The 23,771-nt window shown below is 36.3% G+C and overlaps 4 protein-coding genes across 4 annotated transcripts; 2 read left to right on the top strand and 2 right to left on the bottom strand.

The window, feature by feature from the left end:
• Positions 1-8,379: 8,379 nt before the first annotated feature.
• LOC106132597 (protein AATF) lies at positions 8,380-10,560 on the bottom strand. The gene is made up of 2 exons (XM_013332047.2): positions 9,648-10,560; positions 8,380-9,280 (listed from the first exon to the last, which is right to left on the bottom strand). Exons 1-2 carry the CDS (start codon positions 10,484-10,486, stop codon positions 8,392-8,394), a joined length of 1,728 nt encoding a protein of 575 aa, XP_013187501.2. The 5' UTR covers positions 10,487-10,560; the 3' UTR covers positions 8,380-8,391.
• Positions 10,561-10,955: 395 nt separating this feature from the next.
• Positions 10,956-16,756, top strand: LOC106132587 (origin recognition complex subunit 1). The gene is made up of 9 exons (XM_013332036.2): positions 10,956-11,167; positions 11,248-11,488; positions 11,974-12,910; positions 13,362-13,458; positions 13,857-14,029; positions 14,448-14,545; positions 14,958-15,220; positions 15,509-15,707; positions 16,251-16,756. The coding sequence occupies exons 1-9, from the start codon at positions 11,070-11,072 to the stop codon at positions 16,506-16,508; spliced, it is 2,364 nt and encodes a 787-aa protein (XP_013187490.2). The 5' UTR covers positions 10,956-11,069; the 3' UTR covers positions 16,509-16,756.
• Positions 16,757-16,848: 92 nt separating this feature from the next.
• LOC106132515 (Bardet-Biedl syndrome 2 protein-like) lies at positions 16,849-23,700 on the bottom strand. The gene is made up of 11 exons (XM_060949685.1): positions 23,329-23,700; positions 22,943-23,120; positions 22,455-22,684; positions 21,902-22,084; positions 21,246-21,450; positions 20,345-20,589; positions 19,977-20,162; positions 19,478-19,858; positions 17,540-17,703; positions 17,041-17,189; positions 16,849-16,949 (listed from the first exon to the last, which is right to left on the bottom strand). The coding sequence occupies exons 1-11, from the start codon at positions 23,455-23,457 to the stop codon at positions 16,849-16,851; spliced, it is 2,151 nt and encodes a 716-aa protein (XP_060805668.1). The 5' UTR covers positions 23,458-23,700.
• On the top strand, positions 18,113-19,276 carry LOC106132583 (SUMO-activating enzyme subunit 1). Its single transcript, XM_013332033.2, has one exon. It carries the CDS (start codon positions 18,193-18,195, stop codon positions 19,210-19,212), a length of 1,020 nt encoding a protein of 339 aa, XP_013187487.2. The 5' UTR covers positions 18,113-18,192; the 3' UTR covers positions 19,213-19,276.
• Positions 23,701-23,771: the final 71 nt, after the last annotated feature.

Raw genomic sequence — 23,771 nt, 5'->3', positions numbered from 1 at the left:
ATTGCTTTCTATTATTCATTCTAAATGTCACTCTATCCATTTCAGTCAAAAATACTAAATGTACAGACAAAATATTTTTACTGTTTTATTATATGTATAGATAAAAATATGTCTATTTAAAACCAATTTATAATAGAAAATCTATTCTTGAACTTTTTGAGCTCTATCTAATTAGAGTTCATCAAACGACGGGCGTGAGCACAGAGATGAAGTTGACTCCAATAAAATTTTCAGGAAGCAGTCACACGAACAAATCAAGTTTATCGCCTCATTGCCGCCAATAATTACGAATATTATTGATATTTTTAATATGTTCTTTTTCTTCTAAACAGAATATACAAAAAAAATATTATGTGAAACAATAAATATGGGCTTCTTCAACAGGCAAAATCCAGGACAGAAAAAGGCCTGGATATCGACGAAATTCCTCACTGAAAAATTCTACGCCAATAGTACAAAAAGAGCAAACGGTCTCTATTCCGAGCAGCAGTCCCAAGGTACAGATAGCATCGATGATTGCCGACCTTCAAAATTGAAGATGACACTGCAAGAAGAAGATAGCCAAATCGAAATAAAAAATCTATTCTTGAAATCTGAGCATTTTGTTTGGTAATTTTAGTGCAATGTATTTAATCTCAATCTGCCGAATAGTACGCAAAATGGGTGTAAATTGTTCACGTAAGCTTAATAATGCCTATTCATTATTGCAATGGTGGTTCCCATATACCAAAAAAATGCTTTATTTGTTGGTATTGGGAAACAAATACCAGCGGGGCTATCAGAGCAAGCGCGACGCCTTATTAATCGCGCGAAAAAATTTAAAGACTGTAAGGCCACAATCAGCTGTATGGCTTAATGCTGGAGTTTAGATTCAAATAGTGGCAGGTTGCTAAGAATCCCATGTTTATTATTATATGAAGGGAGGATAAGTCTATGAATATTCATGTGGACATAATACACATACGACGTCAAAACGTGCTCAGTTTAAATGAAATAATAAAAGGGCTGCTATTCATTTGATACTTTTGTTGCCGCCTGAAATAATATTTGTTGTTTTACTAAAGTAAAAAAAATTATACTTTGTAACATTTTAGTAATAAAAGTCGTATGCATATTAAATATTTAACTTCTTATTTTTATTAAAAACTTATGAGTTTAAATGTAGATATTTACTAAATACAACGTACACTCGCCTTTTCGAGCACTTAAAATTCCAAAAGCGATCTTAGACCTCTTGGTAATTTTCGGTAAAAATTGTCACAAAGGTAAATCTTCCCTTAATTACTTCCAACACCATAGTTCGTGAAGTTAATAAAATTTTCAAGGAAATTTGAAGTAAACTTTGTAAAACGTTCAACCAATAAAATTGTGCAATTTGTATTAAATTGCGCGACACTCTGATACCTTTATAGCTTATCAGATATTCTTATTTATTAAAATTAACTGATGTTTAAAAAGTTACTCTATATTAGTAAGTTATAGAGTGACATTCAGTGTAAAAGGGGCCTTACCCTCTAGGCACCCTGCAGTTCTCAATTGTTTACTTGTTAAACTCGTAAACGGCCTTTAACGACGACGTCCGCTGTCGTGACGTAGGCGATTGGATCGGTAGGACGAAATCGACTAACAACTGATTTTTATGCTCTGTATTGAACTTGTAAACTTATTCCTAGAATTGTAAAGAAATTCGTGGGTTCCTAAAAATATGGATCGAAGATTACCGGTTACATTTTCAGCCGTCATCGAAATCAATTTAATGTGTATTTGTTTTTTTTTCACATCCTCTAAAAAGTAGTGACGTGCATTCCTAAAAACAAATATTTACACTAAGTACCTATTTATTTGTTTTTAAGGAAATTTTCTTAATCTTGTCTAGATATCACAGGCGAAGTCCTAAGTTTAAGTTTAAATTGCTATGTTTCACCCAGAGTTAAACTATTTTCTGAATTTCAGAGTTGAATTGTCACGTACCTTCTCTTAATAACGTGATTGCCCTGCTCAATAAGGTTATGGCAAAGTTATTATAGTGGGCTACTTGCTAAACACATTCACGAACTATGACCGATCAACAACACATAACTGAATATATGTTGCTAAAAGTTAGCATATATATATAAAAGTATATATATATAACAATACACTCTTACGATACAAAAGTGATTTATTTATACCAATAAACTACCTTTCCCCACTGTCTTTAATCCTAACTTTATCTTCACCTCTCTCAAGAGGAATCCGGGGTGCGCCAGTGACCCAGATTGTACAAGTCAATGACTCAGTGGACACAGAAATTTAATCTTAGTAAACGTTTACCAGTTTTGGAAATTCCATCGAGAATGTATTTTAGAATCCTTTATTTTGACAAGTCATTCCCTCAAATGTTAACCCTCGGGAAACAGCTCCAGACAGTGACAGTCGTTTAGTGCTCGGCAGAAATATTCTCTGACATTCTGGCCCCTAAGTTAATCCTACTTATCCTAATGCTCTAAGTAGAGCCTCGGGTATTTACCCTTATGTTACATAATCCGGCCCTGTCACCTCCACTCCCATTTAGATAAGCGAGGATAAAAAAATTAATATATGCTTATTATGAGAAGATTTTTTTTAAAGATCTTAAATCCAGAAAACTTCTTTGCTTTTATTCCTTAAATGGTAGGAACCTTATATTTAAGATAGGTACAAATTATTTTTTAATCTTTCTCGTAGTTAATTATGAAAATTGGGTGATACAATTGGGACGAAACTGTGTATACATCATTAAAATAACACACAATTAACTACACGATAAATAAATAAATAGGTAGGTATTATGTAAATTTAAACGATTCTATATTGTAACTATATACAGATACAATCAAATCTCTAAAAGTACCTGCCTAATTAAATTACATAAAACAATGAAATTTCAAAAAATATATCGTATAAACTTTTGGGAAGTTATTTTAAACTATAAATTTTGTAAATGTGTATAACATAAATTAATTTAAACAGTAAATCCATGCTGTACTTATACTAAATACTTTTTGTGTTCTCATATAAGGTTAAATACTTGGGGCATTCAAAAACAGGGTCTACTAATTGTGTACCAAGGCTTCTTGCAAAGTAAATTCGTAAATTCATACAATTTGTTGATTGTCTTTACAAATTGTCAAGTTCTTTACGTGGTATCGTGGAATAATGTTCAGACATTTCATTGTTTATCGGTTGTGTAAACTGGTAAAACTTAGTTTGGTAGCGGTGAAATAAGATTTAATTAGGCCACGATTGTTCGCCAAAATGAAGACTTATTGTTGTATTTTACGTTATTTCGTTTATATAAAACATAAAGGAAAATAAGCGGTTTGTTTGTTCCGCGATACTGTCTTACTTTTCCTTCCTGAAGATTATGTCTTAATTCGTTACAGGATAATAGCCAAAAGACAAAACTCTAATTCCATGTTTAGCTGTAAAGCTGAAAGATGCGACAGGTTGTAATCCAATCGCCTAAAAATCCTATAAATACTTATAAGTCCCTTCTTTGATTGATGTTTATTAATTGCGTGGACTGAAAAGCTAGGCATATAAGTCCTTTGTTTATTCTTCACTACCGCTGCTTCGCTTCTTCGCTTATTATTAGACGTGAAACGAGACAACGATAGTTTTTCGCGCGATAGAAACGGCGTCGCGTGTGCCATACTACGGTGGCAGCATAGACAAGCGCTTCTATGACAAATTTACTCAGGCAGCCGACTGTTAAAACGTTTCGTTCCAAATCATTTAACATCGTGAACACATTATATAAATGTTTTGTTTTATGGACATTTAGCTGTGAAGCCAAAATGTGTGCGGGAGAAAGATTTAGATTTCTTCAATTTTCAAATAAGTTTAAGTTTCCACTGAAAACCAGGGTCATGCATGACATAAAGCTGAGTTTTTGGTAGCTTATAAGTGAGAATAAGATTTTTAAGTAATGATATGTATTTTATATACTCCAATAAAATAATTTCCTTGCTTTTTTGGGATGGACATAGGTACATACAGAGGAGAATTCTTATTCATGTACTAAAACAGCATAGATAATTTTTGTGCTTAAATTCCAATTAAACTCTTTAAAAATACTTATATACTTTCAAATCATTCATGGAAGGGATCAGAAATATATTTTAACATCGTTTATCCCGTATGAATCTTGAAACATGTGCGTTTTCCGTGGTTAATTATAACTACCTCATTACATGCGGGACATACACACATATAATCACGTCTATGTCCCATACCGGGTAGACACAGCCAACAGTCTTGAAAGACTTATAAGGCATGTTCAGCTGTTTGGCTTGATGATAGAATTGAGATTCAAAAAGAGACAGGTTGCTAGCCCATCGCCTAAAAGAAGAATCCCAAGTCAATAATGCGGGAAAATTTCATATTGCTTTATTTCCATTTACAACAGCATTTTTTTTATTATCTGAACGAAAAATATTAGAGCGTGTTATAGGTCTATTTAGATACTTTCTAGGCTACCTAGGTTAAGTAATTAAAGTGTTATTTAACAAATTAATTGCATATTAAATAGACTGTTCCTAGGAATCTGAATATCTAAACTTAACCAAACAACATTTTTTATCAAATTAAATAAAACCTTTACCGACCCTTGAAATAATGTAATTGATAAGCATGATATCTGTTTAACAGTGTTGTCTCCTACATAATTATGACAATATTTTTAATATACTGAGTAGATATGAAAGTAATTTATTTCTTACCTTAGTTAAACTTAACCCTTAGCCTTTAGATAAAACTACACACTGATGATGTTTGTGCGTTCGCTACACAATATGTTTTCCTATTTTCAGCATCTAAAATAAAAGGTTGATAAACCTATTATTATACAAAAGACGATTAATGGACGCGGGATATAATTTCTACATTTTTATTTTGTAAAGCAAAAAATCGCGCGGAAGCTCTTTACAAAATAATTTTGGAAAGAGCTTCCGCGTTATTATTAGACTGTTGTTTTAAACACAAATTTTCAACTTATACATAATATATATACTTATAGTATATATATATATATATATATATATTTTCGTTTTCCAATTTCATTAAACATTACGTTTTCCAACTGAGCTGTCTTGTCGTGAAAAGGTTTTGCGTTAGATTTCTTTTATCACGTTACTGTAACCGTTTCGTGTTAGTTCTAAGTAATACTTACATACTCAAAATATATCAGTTCCTCAAAGTATTCAAACACAATTACCTACATAAGTCTAGAAAGTCTTTAATAAGTGTTTTTTTTATTCATCCATCCAAACTAATAATTCTACTGTCTGTCTGTCTATTCTTTATTATTACGCTTTCAAGGCTAAATGGACAGATTTTAATGAAATGTTGTACGAATGAAATTTATAATCCGAGGTTTTGACTACTTTTTTTAACAAAAATGGAAAATACCAAAATTTTAGTTTAACGTGGTCGAAGCTACGGCCGGAAGCCTGTTTTTCATAAATAAGAATAGCCCGTGTTGTTTTCACTTGAGTCACTAATGTGCAAAGTCTTATTCAATTTTTATGGTTTCCTATGTTTAGAAGGCCTAATCGAGCGTACCCGATAATATTCGGGACGTCCTGAACAAAGGTCATGTCAAACCTAAGGCAAGGAAAGATGTAATCTCCGTCTGCAACTCCGGGAAAAAGGCGTGATTTTATGTAGGTTTATTCTGTTTTCTGTGTTGTTCAGTGCATTAAACCATGAGTTTAAGACAAATAGAATTCATATGTATTGACGTTCAAATAAACAGATGGCCATAACGCAGCGGAAGCCTAATTATAATTGACCCAAATAACGGTTAACATAACTGGGATTGGGATTCGGTAGAACTAAAATTATTGAGGAAAAGATTGTAAAAGGTAAGAATCTTTTCTTAAAAGAGAAAATACTTTTATATAACAAGGGGTAAACTTTGTACATTAGGTATCAGTACCGATAAAATTTAATTACCTAAGTAAGCATTTTAATTACCTAAGTATGTAGTACTTTGTCATTATTTAAGCCTTAGAATTAAGAAGAAAAAATTGTATCTAAGTAAGTATCGGTGATTGTGATTTGGCAAGTTGTGTTTTTTCTTTGAATTTCATCTTTCATTGAAGCAGAAAATTGCGTTAAATGCAAGACGACGACACCTCATCCCATCAACATATAGGTATATAAGTAGTACTTATGTACCTAGTTTAGATCTTTTAGATTTTTATTTAGTGTGCTTAAATATTAGATAAACAAATAGATAGGTTTATTTTATCCAGCACAATACTGGTAAACAACTTTTTTTTGCGATCTGACATGCAACTGTAGGTGGTCCAATCCAACCCTGACCTCGCAAACCAAAGATCCTCCAACGGCCAATTAAACTCCAACAACAAAGCACTAATTAACTGTTTACTTCGGAATCACTAAAATTAAGTAGCTGTATTTGATAAGTCAACCTATTCACGAAAATTTGATAATGCAATTGTTTTATCTTCTCTCTCATTCTTACTATTCAGTTCCGATGACTGTCAGAGTGGGAAAGAATGAAAATTTTCAAAGTTCGTGAATAGCCACTCTGATTGTCTTGTTTGTACCGTGCCAGAGATAACCCTTCTGCTGCAGGTCATTGAAACTGATATGGAGTAGCGGGTACTTTAAGGAAATTGTGCATTTGCCCAAATTACTGTGTAGCTACTAACATTGACATTGTGGCGTGTTGTTTCAGGCACTTTGGAATAGGAGTGAGACCACGCCATCTCTTTCTCTTTTGGTGTCGTCGCTGTTACCGCATGATGCAATACGGTTTAGTGTAAAAGGTTTTCCGGGAAGAAATATTGTGAAGGTCAGACGGAAGAAACTGGATTTTTTTCTCGCTAAAAGTACATATACGTGTACCTAGCTTTGTGTGTGGTTATAATGTGTTATACATACATATATATAATCACGTCTTACGTACTTACTTACGTTATAGGGTAGGCACAGCCAACAATGTTGAAAATACTGATATTCAAATAGTGACAGATTCGCAGCCCATCGCCTTAAAGAAGAATCCCAAGTTTATAAACTTATCCCTTAGTCACCTTTTACGACAACCACGGGAATGAGACGGAGTGGTCCTATTCCATTTTTTATTTTTGCCGGGAACCCGACGGCATACTACCACTGTCTGAATCTTAATTACAAATCATTTAAGCCATCTGAACATCAAATGTAAAATTGGCAGACAGATAACTTATTTACCTACTTATTACCTACGACACATAACTGCCGCGTGAAACACCTACGAATAAGATACGGACAAGAAACAAATCAGTTTTAAACATATCACGCTGCCGCCATGTTAATTACGTAACCTCGCTCCCGGAAGTTCGAGCTTTTGCACTAATTCATATCTTCAATTGTTTTGTATTTGGTATATAACGTAATTGCCTAAATAGAAACGTAAATAAAAGCACTTAGAAGATTTTAATATTTACAGAATTAATTGTATTCGGAAGTAGAAATTAAAGTGTCTTATTTACTTCCATAATTTCCTAATTAAGAGCAAGTTTTAATTTATTTTTGTATCTTCTAATCAGTGGACGTCGTTTTGTTTATTGTTTCTGGTACTTAGTTGAGTTTTCGTGCAGTTAATTTCTCTTTAATTCTTGTTGTACAATTGTAATCTTTATATATCCTGCCATTTAAGATAGGATAGTAATAGGACCTTCGATCCCGCAAATCAGTTCCCAAGTTGATTGAGGGTTAAATAATCAGATTGAGATTATAGCCCGCGATCTGTTTGAATTTTACATAAAACACTTGACTGACGGACAGTCAATGTACAGCAAAACTACTGACTGCGTAACTGAAATTTGCTTTTTAATTATAGGTATGTTTTATAGGTCCAAATGAAGTGTATGTTAGCACTAAGCGACTTCCACGAATTCCGATGGAAAGGGGAAATAGAATTTTTACTTTACTCAGACGTAACTGCGGTCATAATTAATAAACCTTGTAAATCGTACACTTTGCTAGACGTCGCCGTATACATTACTAGGTACAAGACTCTTAAAAACGTATTAAAATGTCTGTTTATAAATTGAACAAATTAAAATTATAAATGTTACATGTGCAAAAATACACAAATTTTCGTAACATAAATGTATTTTTTTTATTTATGTTGTTTCTCTTGGTAATTTAGGTTATATATCGTAGGTAATTTATGAAATGACCAACTACCGTAAATATGTTTTGTATTACACTATAACTAAACAGCCAAAGAATGTAGGTTGATTTATAGGATCATATGGTTTTGTGTTTTTTCCAAAATTACGAACTATAATTAACTTTCATATTTAACCATAAAAGGAAAGAAGTCAGAAAGAAAACAATAAAAACTTTTTAAACCTATTTTATATTAAAGCCATTGCCATTGAATCCTACATTGTTATGCTCGAACATCTTCCCAAACAGTGAGCTATACAATTCATTAGTGCTCTCTTCATTCCACGTGGTACTTTTCTCTGATGCCATAAAATTCACCAGCGGATTATGAACAACATACTTTATTTTGCGGCCTTTACTCGCCTTCATATCAACTTTCCTTTTCATCTTACTCCTCATCTGTTGCAGAGCTATCCATTGCCTACTTAACTGAACCGGATCTGATATATCAGCAGATTTACACTCAATTAATTCCCGAAGCAACTGATGGTAGAAATCACTATCATCAAATATTTCAGGAATATATTCATCATCGTCTTTTCGGCCCCTTGTGACAGGATTCACTTCCACTCCATTTTCATCTTTATTCTCATTGTCTTTAGGTTTCTCATATCCAATTATATCATACTCGGATCTCTTCAACTGAGTTCTCCTAATAAGTTTTTCTCTGTCAGATAGTATGTACGATATTTGCTGTAATATTGTGTTCGTTGGTGCATTTTTAATATTGGCTGCAGTAGCTAACCTTGTTTTGTCATTCCACTTCTGTATTGTTGTGTCTCTAAATGTTTTAAACGATTTGTGTGATGTTGATAATTCTTTTTCGTAATCTTCTAATTTTCTTTTCTTAGCCATACTAGATTTAGCTTTAATTTCTTTTTTAGGAGCTTCTTCTTCAGGAGCATCATCTTCAGGTTCTGTGTCTGATGGTATTTCTTCATTATCTGTGTCACTAGGAATTTCCTCATCACTATCTTGTTTTGTTGCTTGGTTTGATTCAGAATCTTTTTTTGATACAAGTGATTTTGTTTCTGGGAAGTTTTTTAATAACAAGTTCTGTAGAGTTAAAAATCTGCAACAAGAAATAAATGAATATTCATATAACATAACAACAACATATAGTCATGTCTATATCCCATGCAGGGTAGACAGAGCCAACAGTCTTGAAAAGACTGATAGGCCATGTTCAGCTATTTGACTTTATGATAGAATTTAGATTCAAATAGTGACAGGTTGCTAGCCCATCACCTAAAAGAAGCTATCCCTTAGTTGCCTCTTATAACATATTACAAGGATAATAAATAACCTATCAATTCCTTCACATGGACTTGAAATAGGGAATGGATTATACACAAAATTGTCCCTTAGATGACAATTAAATTAAAATGTAAAATAATAAAAACAATACATCAACAAAAAAGAATTACTCAAACACTTACTTATCTAGCATATTAGCAACATTATTTGTGGTTGTTTTATTCTCTTCAATAAAGCTTTCAGTTTTCTTCATTTCAATGAATGTGTCGGGCATTGGCATCTGATTAGCGGTGTTCACACATCTCTGCAAGTGGATTCTCATCTCTAACAAACTTTCCCATATCAAAAGCTCATTGCGCACACATTTCCCTTTCTTGACTTCCTCAGAAACATTCTTTTTCTTCACATGTTCAAATTCCTCTTTCATGGGCTTATCCAACTGACTAATGTCGTAGCCTTCTTCATCACCTTCACCAGACTCTTCATCATCTTCACCAGACTCTTCATCACCTTGATCTGAATCTTCATCAGAAGTTCCCCTTTGGGATTTCTGAAACTTGGTTATGCTATAATCTTCGCTTTCAGCATCACTATCTGAATCAACATCTTCAGAGTCCAAATCATGTTGAATTTTAAGTTTGCCCAATTTGCCACTCGTCTGTTTTTCATTTTCTGACTGCACATCCTCTGAATCGGTCTGCAATGTGTCATTCTGGCGAAAATCATCAGAATTTTCACTACCGCTTTCATCACTTTGATTGTAAAAATCTTTCTTGGATACAACTGTACCCTCATACTTCTTGCTAATTTCACTCAATAAATTTACATTTCTTTTCCTAAAATCACTAATAACTGCTGCATCCTCGCTTTCTGATGAGCTAAAATCGGCACGTGAAAGGGTATGTGGTTTGGTTCCAAATACTTGGTCGTCTTCTATATCAGCTCGGGGTTTAACTGTTAAAGCGTCGGCTATCTTCTCTGATAAAGTTATTTTCGAAGATTTCTTCTGTTTAAACTTCATTTTATTGATAATCTGGAACTCACAAAAATAACCAAACAATTACAACGTGCGTAAGAAATGAAGACTGGAGTGACACTAACATTAACAGACATCAAAATGACAATGACATAAAAAGTTATCACAGAATCTTATTTTTTTAAGGGGGCATACACTGCCAAAGGATATAGAAGTATAGAAGTGTAAAATAAGCGTGGCCTGTTCTCAAAGTTAAGACTCACGCTGAATTTTGTCAAATATATATACTTGCGACGTCGCTGTCTGTTTCAAGTCATAATAAAAGGTTAACAGCGATACTACGTCTCGTGACTTTAATATAGACAGTTTTATATGAACTAAATTGAGGCGCCACTTCTATTCGCAATGATATTAAACTCCGTAAAATTGTAATGGTAAAAAAAAGATTTGAATTAATGAATCCACAGCCAAAAACTTTAAAAAGAATATTGCGCGCCAAGAAATGACGTTTGTTTGTGTGTGAGGGACTCTGAAGGTGAGGGAAGAATATGAATTGTTTACATTAATTTTCTTGATATTTATCACATAAACCTACGTTCATATTCAATTAAATTACGACAATTTTAAAATGCCCAGAAAACGACAAACCAGAAATAAAGCTGTTGAGTGGTTAAGCGAAGAAATACCTCACCCTCAAAGACTTTCAAATTTATTCTGTTATTACGAGTAAGTTTCGACGCAATTTTTATAAATGTTCACGTTTTATCAGACTTTTTCTTGATTAAATACATTAATATTGTCACCAGGAAATTTGAATTTGGTGAAATAGTAGCTGGAATTGGCGATTTTGTGTTAATTTCTAATGCTGACGCCCCTGAGCCTGATACGGAAGAAGGCTGCGATGCAGCTCGCATTGTTTCCCTGTACGAAGACGGGTCCAACAATAATGACCCATTCAGAGCCAAAGTGCAGTGGTATTCTAAGCCCGTGGACCTACCGACATCATGCTTCCATAATACGGACCCTATTAGTTTTATTGATAGAGAGGTAAGTTGAAAACTATGGTATATTATATATGCAATAAATTCAAACCTAATTATAGTACCATGTCGTTCCCGGCACCAATGGAAAAAGGAAAAGGACCACTCTTATCTCTTTCCTATGGTTTTCGTAAAAAAAGGCAAATAAGGGATAGGCTTATTAACCTTGGGATTCTTCTTTTAGGTAATGGGCTAACAACCTGTCACTATTTGAATCTCAATTCTATCATTAAGCCAAACAGCTGAATGGGGCCTATTGGTCTTTTTGAGACTGTTGGCTCCATCTATCCCATATGAATATAGACATGATTATATGTATGTATGTATGTATTATAATCTCTGAAAATGAAATTAATTAAAAAATTGAGACCTAGCATCCAATCAGATAGGTTAAACTCTGGGAAATAAAGGTTTCCCATTATACATATAGTTATAATTTTCTGGCATTAGTCCTGCTTGTAACCTCACCTCATATTTAAATGTTAATTTCAGGTAATTGAAGACCATAGGTCATTTGAGACAGATGTGTCAATAGAGACTTTCTTCAAGAAGTGCTCCATAGAATTCAGGTTCACAAAAGATATTCCTGAGAATCAAAATCTTCCCCCATACCACTATATATGTCGCTACAGACTTATTGCTTTAACTAAACGGAAAGTACAATTTGAACCTGTCATGGAACAAGAGAGAGAAGCTCTGCGGTTACTCTCCACGCCCAGCAAGCTGGCATCTACTTCAAAGTCAGCCACACCTAAAACACCAACTAGTCTAGTCAAAAGAATGAGTCGAGTTTCTTTATCTGAACAGAAAAACTGGAGTATATCCAAAGCGAATGGTACCAAATTATTGCTAAAACGGGCTATATTAGCAGACAAAATTGAAAAGGATTCACCAAAAAAGGCTACACCAAAATTAACACTAAAATCAGTAGCTGAGACACCTAAAAGTTCAAGAAAACTGACAAAGGGTAACATTGAAGATATATTGTCTATGGAATTAAAAGAAAATTCTGATGAAGAGCTGCCAACTTTAATAATCAGACAGCATGAACCTACCACACCAAAGAGGAAACAATCTTTATCTAAAACTACAGACGAAACACCTAAAAAGGTGTTAATATTTGATGAAGAAAAAAATATCCAAACCCCCACTACTCGCTCGGGCAGAGTGACAAAAGCTCCTATAAGTTATACTGAAGAAGATGAATCTCCTGTAAAAAGAACACCAAGGAAGGCAGTTCGTAAAATGAGTGTTGATGATGATGATGACTTCAAACCTATGCCGAAGACCCCTAAAACGCCAAGAACTCCTAGGACTCCAAGGTTATCAAAGGCTACTCCTGTCAGAACGCCGAGACGGACCAAGATTACAACTAGCCAGTTAACACCAACTTTGCACACAAGAGCCCATTCAGTAGACAATATTGATGGTGAGATTTTTTAATAAATAAAAATATGTTCTGCAGTTTATGATACACATTTCTTGCATGCTGGCCTAATAGAAAAGAAAAAAAAACAATAGTGTTGGCTTCTCTTTCTTTGTAGATTTATACAAGTTTATGCTTATAGACTTAGCATTCTTTATAATTTGGCTTGAAGTAACTTGTATTTGTGAGTGCTGGCTGTAACTACCCAATCTGGGATATAGACTCGATATAATTTTGAATGAATGCCAAAACACGCACCAAGCACGCCAAAGTCACTAAGCATTTTCCCTCAAGCCATAATTATTGGTAAAATAAGTACTTTTGTATATTGTTGCAATACAAACCAATAACTATATTTCCGTATTATTGACATAATTAGCTTTTCACTCTTCATTATAAAGTATTCTTGTAGCTGTAATTATTAGAAATTAATTGATGATGATTTTTTTTCCAGATTTCACAAATGATAACAAATCTTTACCTGGCAGAGAGTCGCAAATGGATGAAATTCTGTCATTTGTTAGGACAAAACTATTAGATGCCACCAGTGGGTAAGTTTTGTGGACACCTCGTGTCTTATAAGTCCAATAACCTATGTGTACTTCTTACATATTTTACATCTAAAAAACAGTAAGTAGTTCTGATAGTTAATTAACACATTGATTTATCCCAATTTTAAATGCTTAATTACATATAAACTCACGTCTATATCCGGCGGGGTAGACAGAGCCAACAGTCTTGACAGGACTGAAAGGCATGTTCAGCTTAAAGATGGAGTTGAGATTTAAATATTGACAAGTTGCTAGCCCATCGCCTAAAAGAATAATCCTAATTTTAAAAGCCTATCTCTTTATGCGATATCCCTGGAAATGAGAGTGGTCTTATTGTAAATTTCTGGGAACCACACGACATATATGCCCTACTTTATAATATTAACCTTTATCTTCAGATGCATGTACATATCCGGTGTACCTGGAACTGGAAAAACTGCTACTGTGTGCTCTGCTTTGAAAATCCTGAAGGATGAAGCGGACCTCCCGGACTTTCAGCTGGTGGAGGTGAACGGCATGAGGATAGCTGAGCCCAGGCAGGCTTATGTGCAGATTTATAAGCAACTCACTGGTCAGTAAAATGGTGGTACTTCAAGCCCTAGAAAAGGACCACACTGTCTATTTTTTAAAATCTAGTTAAAGAACTTAATTAAAGTAATAAGAACTTTTATTCGATATAACAAATCGAAACTGGTTTATATTCAGCAGGTTGAGGGTAGTCGTTGCATGTTTTTTGCGAGCTCATATAATGTTAAGGCAAAAAAAGTTTTCTTAAGATTTGTTAAGAAATAAGAAAAAGTTTTCTTATATATTTTTTTTTAAGTATGTAAAAATATTATAGAAATTTTATGTTCTGAAATGAAAACGAACCCATTAAACGATAATGTTAACAAAATTGTGTTTAAAGTACTGTTTGCAGTAGATATATTGCTTGATAACTTTATATGTATTGCTGTCTGTACAATAACTTTAAAATTTTCATTTTACAGGTAAGTCCGTTGTTTGGGAGCAGGCATGTTCCTTATTGGAAAAACGATTTACAAATCCAGGCCCGAGGAGGACACCCACGGTTTTATTAGTGGATGAGGTAATATTTTTTTATTGTAGATAAGATATTGTATAACATAAAAACTTTTCTAAGTGATCTTGGCAATTTCATTACATTTATGAAATGAAGATTTATTATTTAAGAAATATGAATATAAAATATGAATGATATTCTGTGATATATTCCTTCTTTTTCTTTCTTTTGAGGTTAACACAGACTAAGAGAGAGAAAAGATAAGAAATATACCTTAACAGCATTCGTGAATCGACCACGTAGAAAAAAAGCCAAAGACAGGGAGGAAAAACTGATTCTGATTTATGATTCCATCTGTTGGCAAATTATTAAGATCTGCTGAGAAAAGCATAAATGATGAATTACATGATGTGATCCTAAAGTTACGGCTGTATGTAGTCATGAGTTCCATAAATACTGATTGATTACCTGTTCCCAGCTGGACGCCCTGTGCACCCGTCGCCAAGACGTCCTGTACAGCATCATGGAGTGGGCCGCACACAACTCCGCACTCCTCACAGTGCTCGCCGTCGCCAACACCATGGACCTCCCGGAGAGGGCGCTGGCGGCGAGGGTGGCCTCACGTCTAGGGCTGACGAGGCTGACATTCCCTCCGTACACTCACACGCAGCTGCAGAAGATAGTGGCCACCAGGTTGGCTGGGGCTAACGTGACGCCTGACGCTGTGCAGTTGATCGCCAGGTGAGGAAATGAGACATAAATATCAGGACCATGTTACTCCACAAAGGAGACATAAGTATAAGTAAGCTGATATTTGAAATGCCTGTTTTTGTATATTGTTTTTTTTTTTCATTTTCGCTTTTTACCTACAATATATTTAAGAGGCCTTACAGTCAAGACCGGCTCAAATTCCCCGTAAAAGATTAAGACGTGATTGTAAATACATTTGGAATCTTCATCACTATACTGCAAAAGATTATATTTTTTAACCATATTCAATAAGACCGAGTTCATTCAAACTCTTTTCAGGAAAGTGGCAGCCGTATCAGGGGACGCTCGTCGGGCGCTCGCGCTGTGTGCGCGGGCGCTCGAGCTGGCCGGCTCCAACGAAGCGGGGCTGAAGGAAGTGCAGCAAGCGTTGGGCGAAGCTGCTTCCAGTGCCGCCGTCAGGGCGATACGGAACTGCTGTCCGGCTGAGAGGCTGATGCTTAGAGCTGTGGCGGCTGAGGTAACTACGAAGTGCTATTTTATAGAATTGTATACTGTGGTATTGCTGAACGATCCATAGGTAGTTACGTATAACAATAGTTAATGGCTATATCCTTAAACTGTAGATGACTTATCGATTGTGGACTATCAAGCGGCAACACTAGAGTACTGCCAACAATAGCGGACCGAGACCCAAAAGCGCATAGCCTGAAGATGCAACTGGGAACTCGCGAAGATCAAACAGACTTTTTGTTTTTCCTATAATTTGAAAACGCGTCTATGGGATTCCATTCCACCAAGCGAAACAATCATGATCCAAGCTGTGGTGAGTTTTCATTTTAACACGATCACGGACCACAATCGACCATAGATGGGTATCTGCCGAAAAACTATCACTGTCCCGTTATGTTTCATAATGCAAGTGTAACAGCGATAGTTCTTCGCGTGACATGCTGCAGGGCAGGTAGTTTTGTTGGTCACTGGCAATGATGACTGTCAGCGAATGAAAGCGCGTCGGTGTCAATTTTGGTCAAGTTTTTCATAATCAAATACATTTTTTCAGGTGGAAAGAACTGGGTCAGACGAAACAACGCTATCCCGGGCTCTAGCCACAGCTGCGGCGATAGTGTCTCTGGATGGACGCCCATACAAGTCGGCTCCTAATATTCGCGCCCCCACTCCTGCGCAAGCGCAAGCTATTTGTTCGAGACTGGCCGCCATTAGACTACTTTTGCTTGAACCAAAGCCTTCTGAACCAAGATTATTGTTGAATGTTAGTGCTGATGATGTACACTACGCAACTAGACAGATTACTGTGTAATTAGTGTCTTCAGTACATTTTTAATTATTTCTTTTATTTTGATGTTAATTTTTGTTGAGACAATCTTGTTATAGTAAAACGGGATGATTTTTTTTCATATTTCATGTTCAAGTCTCACATAATCTTAGTGTATGAGTAAAATTATTCTGACTATAAGCTGTGACAATAAATGAATTTAATAAACAATTTCACTTTTGTTGCAATAAAACATGGTAAGTAGGTAAACACAATGCAATTATTACATTCTCTTTTTTTACCTTAACGTTGAATGTTTTTATTTGATAATGTAATGACTGATGACAATAATTAAAAAATACAATTAAATATTTGAATGTTTTATTTAAGAGTCTCCAACTTGCAGAACTTTTATTAGAGCTTCAATATTGTTATCGCGTACTGCCTTCCTGCTAGCCGTAACCACCGCTTTACTGTATTTGCCAACTAAAATAATAAAAAGGTTGTATGATGTGAGTGACACTAAAAAGAAAAGACTATTTAACGCATTTATAAGACTTAAGGAGAATTTATGTACCTCTTAGTCTAGAAGCTTGCTGCAAAATTGTGTGAAGATTTTTGAGAGAGGCAACGGCTTGTTCCTGCGTGGCCCGACGTATGTGACATCCAGCCAAGAGCTCTTCATTCAGCATCACTACCTCTTTGTAACGGTTTAGCATTTCTTTTCTATAAAAAAGTAAGACATGACATAAGAAGACGAAATACCTTTTGTAAAAAGAGAACCGCCTCAAAACGATGTCCTCCTTATGAAGTCGGTAAATTTTGCTTAAACCTCCTATGTGTAACAGACCCTTTCCTGAAAATCGCATTAAAATTTATTCAGCGGAACGCGAGATAAACGCTGACAAACATACATACAGGTCAAATTGAGAACCACTTTTCTATTCAATCTAGCATTGCGAGATTATTTGGAAGAAATAGGCGTTTAAAATTTCAAATTCAAACTCTTTAATCAGACTAAGTAGGGCCAACATTTATTGTTATAAACTTCTAATATTGTATGATAAAGTACATACAAATCATATGCAGCTGCATCTTGTGCGGCCGGCAACAGAGCTGTTATCAACTGCGCTCGTTCCGCGGTTTCTGCAGCTAGACGTGACCTCATATCTCCTATCTCCGAGGCGATATCCATTTCCTCTCGAAGTTTCTTTTCAGCCTCCGGAAAGTGGGCGACTGACTGTAGATACAAAAACAATAAAAAGAACTACATTAAATGTTTTAATAGCTTATGGTAGCATTTCATGATAATAATATCAGTCTTTTCACTACTAGCTACTATTTAGGTACCAACTACAAAAGTTTGAACATCCGCCGTAAGATTTATAAATCCCGCCCTATGTCCCACCCACCTATGTAAATGTTGCCAACTAAAGAAAAACCAATTCTTGGTTTGATGAACAATTTCTTATAAAAAGAGAATCTGGAAACAGCCAATTAATATTGAAAGAAACACCGGTGAAATGAAAAAAAAATTTTTATAATTATTTTCACCTATACACGACCAATCTAAAATCGGTAATTATCGTAATCGATTGATTCAACTCTATGGATACAACTCAACTTCACTATATTCAAAATGGCGTCGCGTCATAGATTGATAGAGTGACTGATTGCCGGCGTGCGTACATTTTTTCAAGAAGTTGTTTTTAAAAATCTATAATAAATAATGGTGGAAAATAACGATATCGAGCTCTCTGAAGCTGAGGCGGAACAATATGATCGTCAAATTCGCTTGTGGGGTTTAGAGTCTCAAAAGCGGTTACGTGCTTCAAAAGTGTTGATTATCGGTCTGACTGGTCTTGGCGCTGAAACCGCGAAGAATATTATTTTGTCTGGAGTAAAGAGTGTATGTTTACTCGATAATGAAAAACTGAAAGAGATCGATTTGTATTCCCAGTTCCTCACACCTCCTGATAAAGTTGGCGAAAACAGAGCTGAAGCATCTTTACAAAGAGCAAGGGCGTTGAACCCGATGGTGGAAGTTACTGCGGAAACCAAAGCCGTCGATGATTTGCCAGACGAGTATTTTACAACCTTCGACATAGTGTGTGCTACTGGATTGAAACAAGAGCAATTAGAGCGCATCAACAATGTTTGCCGAGACAGCAACAAGAAATTCCTGTGTGGTGACGTGTGGGGCATGTTTGGGTATATGTTTGCGGATCTTGTTGATCACGAGTATTCGGAAGAGATAATACAACACAAAGCCGCGAAACGGGGACCAGATGATAACGAGAAGAGTGCCAGGGAAACTGTCACTATAACAGTAAAGCGTAGAGCCATTTATGTCCCCCTACAGAATGCTTTGTCGGCTGACTGGTCAAAGCCAGAGTTACGTTCGAGATTGCGTCGCGGAGACCCCTCATACTTTGTCATGAAAATACTACTTCGTTTTCGAGATGACTACAACCGTAATCCTGACCCTGCTAAGAGGAAAGCTGATACTGAAATATTGTTAAAGATGCGTGATGAGTTAGTTAAAGAATTATCACTGCCCGTTGGTTTTGTCAGTGATGCTTTGTTAACCGATGTGTTTGGCACAGTTTCGGGAGCAGCGGCAGTGGTTGGAGGCGTCATTGGGCAAGAAGTAGTGAAAGCAGTAAGCCAGAGAGAACCACCTCACAACAACATGTTCTTCTTTAATCCTGTGAAATGTGTTGGTTTCGTAGAACTTTATGGTCAGTGATTAATCTGTTTTGGATGTAAGTTTAGTTTGTGTAAGAAGAGTAAAATAAATTATTTAAGTACAACTTTGGTTTTTCTTAAATGACTTGTAACTTGTTTGGTAATTTAGCACAAACATAGTTGGTGGTATTTAACAATTCACGAAACTTAAATAAGTTTACAAGCTTTATCATCTGCTGCTTTTGCCTCATATCTAGTGAGGGAAACAAAGGATTTATAAATAATATCCTGTTATATTAATATATTTATAAATAATATTAAGTTACCTGTAAATCTGCTAAATTCAAGTAAACAGCCAGACTTTGTATCAAGTCCCCAGCCAACCGTATGTCTGTGGTACTAATCCTGACTTGGCCATCAGCCTTGAAATCCAACTCCAACCTTGACCGATCCCTCAAACATATAAAATTCACATGTAGCTCCTTTGCATCTTCAGTTGCCATCTCCACTTCCTCATCGAGTATGAAGTTTTGATTGATCCAAATGCAAATCCTCTGTATCCTCTCAGTGATCCGGAATGCAACATGACTGCCATATTTAGTACTGGCTAAAGTCTCTGGAGCTACTGTGTACATAGAAAACCTTGGTAGCTGCTTGGTGAGCTCGAAAATGTGAAACTGTTCACTGTCCGGATAACCAATCAGAGCCTAGAAAATAAATAAAGCCGACATTAGTCGTAGAAATTCGTCAATTCGCAAGTTTCTTAAAAATTCACAGGGAACTGGAAAAATACCTTAATTTTGCACGTACTAATGTCGCGGATACCTTAATATGCACATCAACGGGTACATCCCTCGGCGGCTTGATCTGCACATGTAGCAGCGACTTCAGCTGCGCGGGCGCCGGGTGCCGCGCTAACGTCTCTCCAGTCTCGAAGATGCCCTCGGCTAGGATCAGAGCGGCACGCACCACTGTCTCGTTGTTGGTCGCTATCGCCAGTTCTAAGCATCCCTGGTGAAAATTTTGGTTTAAGAAAAATTTTTTACTCTTTAAATGGGTACTCAAATTGATATATATTTTCGTCAGACATTCAGGCACCTAAAAATTGAGGTGGTTTTGCGAACATCGATACCTACACGATGTTGACATGCAGTTAATGCAGTCAATCTTCTGGTGAATACTTAGGTAAGTACCTCATCCGGTGAAGCTGAAACAGCAACTTGAAGCCTGGTATTAGTCGGCATGGCGGTTGTTGGCCTGTCCGTCACCTCGAGGCTGGCTGAACCACTCGCAGAATTAGCCTCGTAATGCTGGAGCTCCACCATCAGAGCCTGCTTCCTATTGAAGAGCTCCGTGATCGCTTGACGGTCCTCTTCTGACGGCAGAATCTTGGATGAGACGAAGCCTGTGTTCTCTTGGTAAGGAGGATAGCCCAGCACTATATGAAAAAAAAAGTAAGATGAAACAACGCTTTATGAAACCGAACGTATCTAATCAGCGTGCACACAGAACACGGAGATTACATCTATGTTCTGTTTGCGTGCTTCTCGCTAAATCAGGCAGCCTCATTATACCATTCCTATTAGGTACCTTACACAGTTGGTCTGTTGCTTAGAAATTCTCTCATCATTATTTAAACCGCTGTCGTGTAGTTCCCGGCACCAATAAAAAAAAGAATAGGACCACTCTATCTCTTTCTCACGGATGTCGTAAAAGGCGACAAAGGGATAGGCTTATAAACTTGGTATTCTTCTTTTAGGCGATGGGCTAGCAACCTGACACTATTTGAATCTCAATTTGTGGCCTATCAGTCTTTTCAAGATTGTTGGATCTGTCTACCCCGCAAGGGTGTATGTAGTATTTATGTAGGTACTAGAGGCCACCCGCGACTTCGCAAGGAAACCCTATCAATCCCGCGGGAACTCCGGGATAAAAAGTAGCCTATATGTTATTCTATCTAGCTACCTACATACCAAATTTCATCGTAATCGGTTCAGTAGTTTTTGCGTGAAAGAGTAACAAACATCCATACTGACATCCTGACATACTCATAAACTTTCGCATTTATAATATTAGTAGGATTATTTAAACCACCTTCGCCTCTATCGGATACACAGACGAGATCCGGCGTTCCTTCAGACCGGTAGTCGACCAGTAACATAGCAGCCGCAGGGCTCCTCATTTGTACTCGCCGGAGCACCCTCCCCGAGTTACCTTCACGCCAGTCTATGCGACCGTTCGCCCAGCAACAGGCCAGGGATTCACCAGACCATTGCAGGGCAACTGTGTTTTGTTTTGACTGGAAAAAGGTAAACATTTAAAAGTACATCTTAACATTCATCTATTCATATAATCAAGTCTATATCCCTTGCGAGGCAGACAAAGCTATACTACATTCAGCTGTTAAGCTTAATGATAAAGTTGAGATCCAAATAGGTTGACAAATTATTTGCCAAACAATTTTAGCTAGGAAGCTAGGCTAGGAAGAATCCCAAGTTTATAACCCAAGTCCTTAGTCGCCTTTTACGACACTCATGGGAAACAGATAGAGTGGTCCTTTTATTTTCTATTGGTGCCGGAATTGATGCTGCTAGTGCTTTTGATTTAATGTAGGTGCAGCTTGGTGTACCTACCACAAGGTACCATTCTATGTCGAATCTTTTTAAATTTCTTATGGGGTGTGAGATAGGTAGGTAGTTAATCAAATGTAAAGAGTTTTGTTTAAGCGACACGGATAATAACTTATATACCTTTACTCTCCATAATCTTATCCCCTCTTCATATATGCCTATAGTTCCATTAGCTAGCCCATATGCGAATTTCACATCTGTTACTGGCGACAGACAAATCACTGGGCCAGTTTCGGCTAGCTCAGTAATAAATTGATTATTCTTCAGAACTCTGATGTAGGAGTCCTCACATCCGATGAGGAGCTAAAAATATTTTGCAGAATTTGAACCAAAGCAATTGGTTAAGAAAACTCGAAAAAGTATACTAGTTTGCCTGGAACTGTGTGTGCGCAAAATTCGCGCGGGAATGTTGAAAAATCCTCTTTTGTATGTGTCCAAAACATGCGAAATCTCAACTTCGTAGTTGGGCTTTTTGCCGTACTTATACTGAGCAATGTAATGTTACCTTTTGCGCCAAATAAAGATTTTTCTTCTTTCTTTCAGTTGCTAACATTGATCAAAATAATTTTCATGGACCCCTGACGTCCCCCCTGCAAACAAGTCCGCAGGTTGTGCCTATCGCTAATCACTTTCTAGGCAAGTCTGTTGCACTTGATTAAACAAGATTTATTACCTCATTTTCACCATCTTTATCGAAATCAAAAGTGATCATTGAACACACTTTGCCTCCAACAACATTCCAGAAGACCTCCTCACCCTGCCAGTTCAGACCCTGGACTGAGCTATTGCCACCAACAATAGCCAGGGTCTCCGGATATCTACCAAAGGTCCCAGTGATTATGACGTTCACGCCATCTTGGACTTCTTTGAAGAAAAGGTCGGTATTGTCGTGGACATCGTAAGCTGAAACATATCTTGATTAAATTTTACTTTGTGAAGTAATTTAACAATTATCTAATCTGGATCATAGGCAGACCCTAAGCAACAGATAGTCGAGTCAGCTATAGTATATAATATAGTTAGCTATAGTTTTTCGCGCGATAAAATGTGCGTCGCACGTGTCGTCATACTATGGGGGCAGAATGACGGAAATTTCTAAATGGATGATGAACTTCAGCTTGGATTTTTAAAAATTATTTTTAAGACATAAACAGATATTACCAAGAATCTGCGTTGGTGATCCAATAAGGAGCATATCTCGCCCAACGTCCGGTCTTAGCGGCCCGGCAGCCAGGGCTATCACTGCTTGGCTCAGGTTCAATTCTGATATTTCTCCATGAGCTTGAGATCTCTGCGCGCGTCCGCTGACCACTCCGCCGTGAGGGTGATGGATTATTATCTAGGAATTTTAATTTTATTATTAGCTTTGCCCAAAGTGTGAATAAAAAAAGTTGAAAGAAGAATTTGAATTTACAAGTGGATTTATGGTATTAAGAGATATGTCTTGATAGTAGAATAAAGGATTATTCTGCTGCTGGTCTACCTTTATGGACTCGTTTCAATCGAAAAGTTAGTAGCTAATGTTTATTGTAATTAAGTGTTCGTACTTTATCATAACCAGCTGAAGCCGTAAGGCATGGATGTGTACCATCATATTTAGCAACGGTTACTATATTAGGGGTAACTTTGTGATTGAGCTCAAGTTTAAACACTGGCTGAATTTTTGATATTTGCATTATGAGGTGTTATCGTAATTGCTTTGTTTTGGTTTGCAAGTAGCAGGTGTTATGATTATGAGGTAAATCTCATTTCACCATATGTTGTGTGGTTACTGTCGCTATGGAAACGGCAATATAAAACGCAAAGATGAAATTAAATTGCCTGAAAACGATTTATTCCACTTTGATCACCTGGGTGATCAAATTCCACACACCATTATAAATCAAAGAATACTTATATTACATACACCAATTAGCGGTGACGGTGATTACTTACGTAGGTACATATTGCTTGCGTCGCCAAAAGTCGAAATAGAACGAAATTGTAGGTA

The sequence above is a fragment of the Amyelois transitella genome, chromosome 19, assembly GCF_032362555.1.
Source record: "Amyelois transitella isolate CPQ chromosome 19, ilAmyTran1.1, whole genome shotgun sequence".
Classification (NCBI taxonomy): Eukaryota; Metazoa; Arthropoda; class Insecta; order Lepidoptera; family Pyralidae; genus Amyelois; species Amyelois transitella.
The sequence above is the reverse complement of the archived record's forward strand: the minus strand, read 5'-3'. Positions and strand labels throughout refer to the sequence as shown.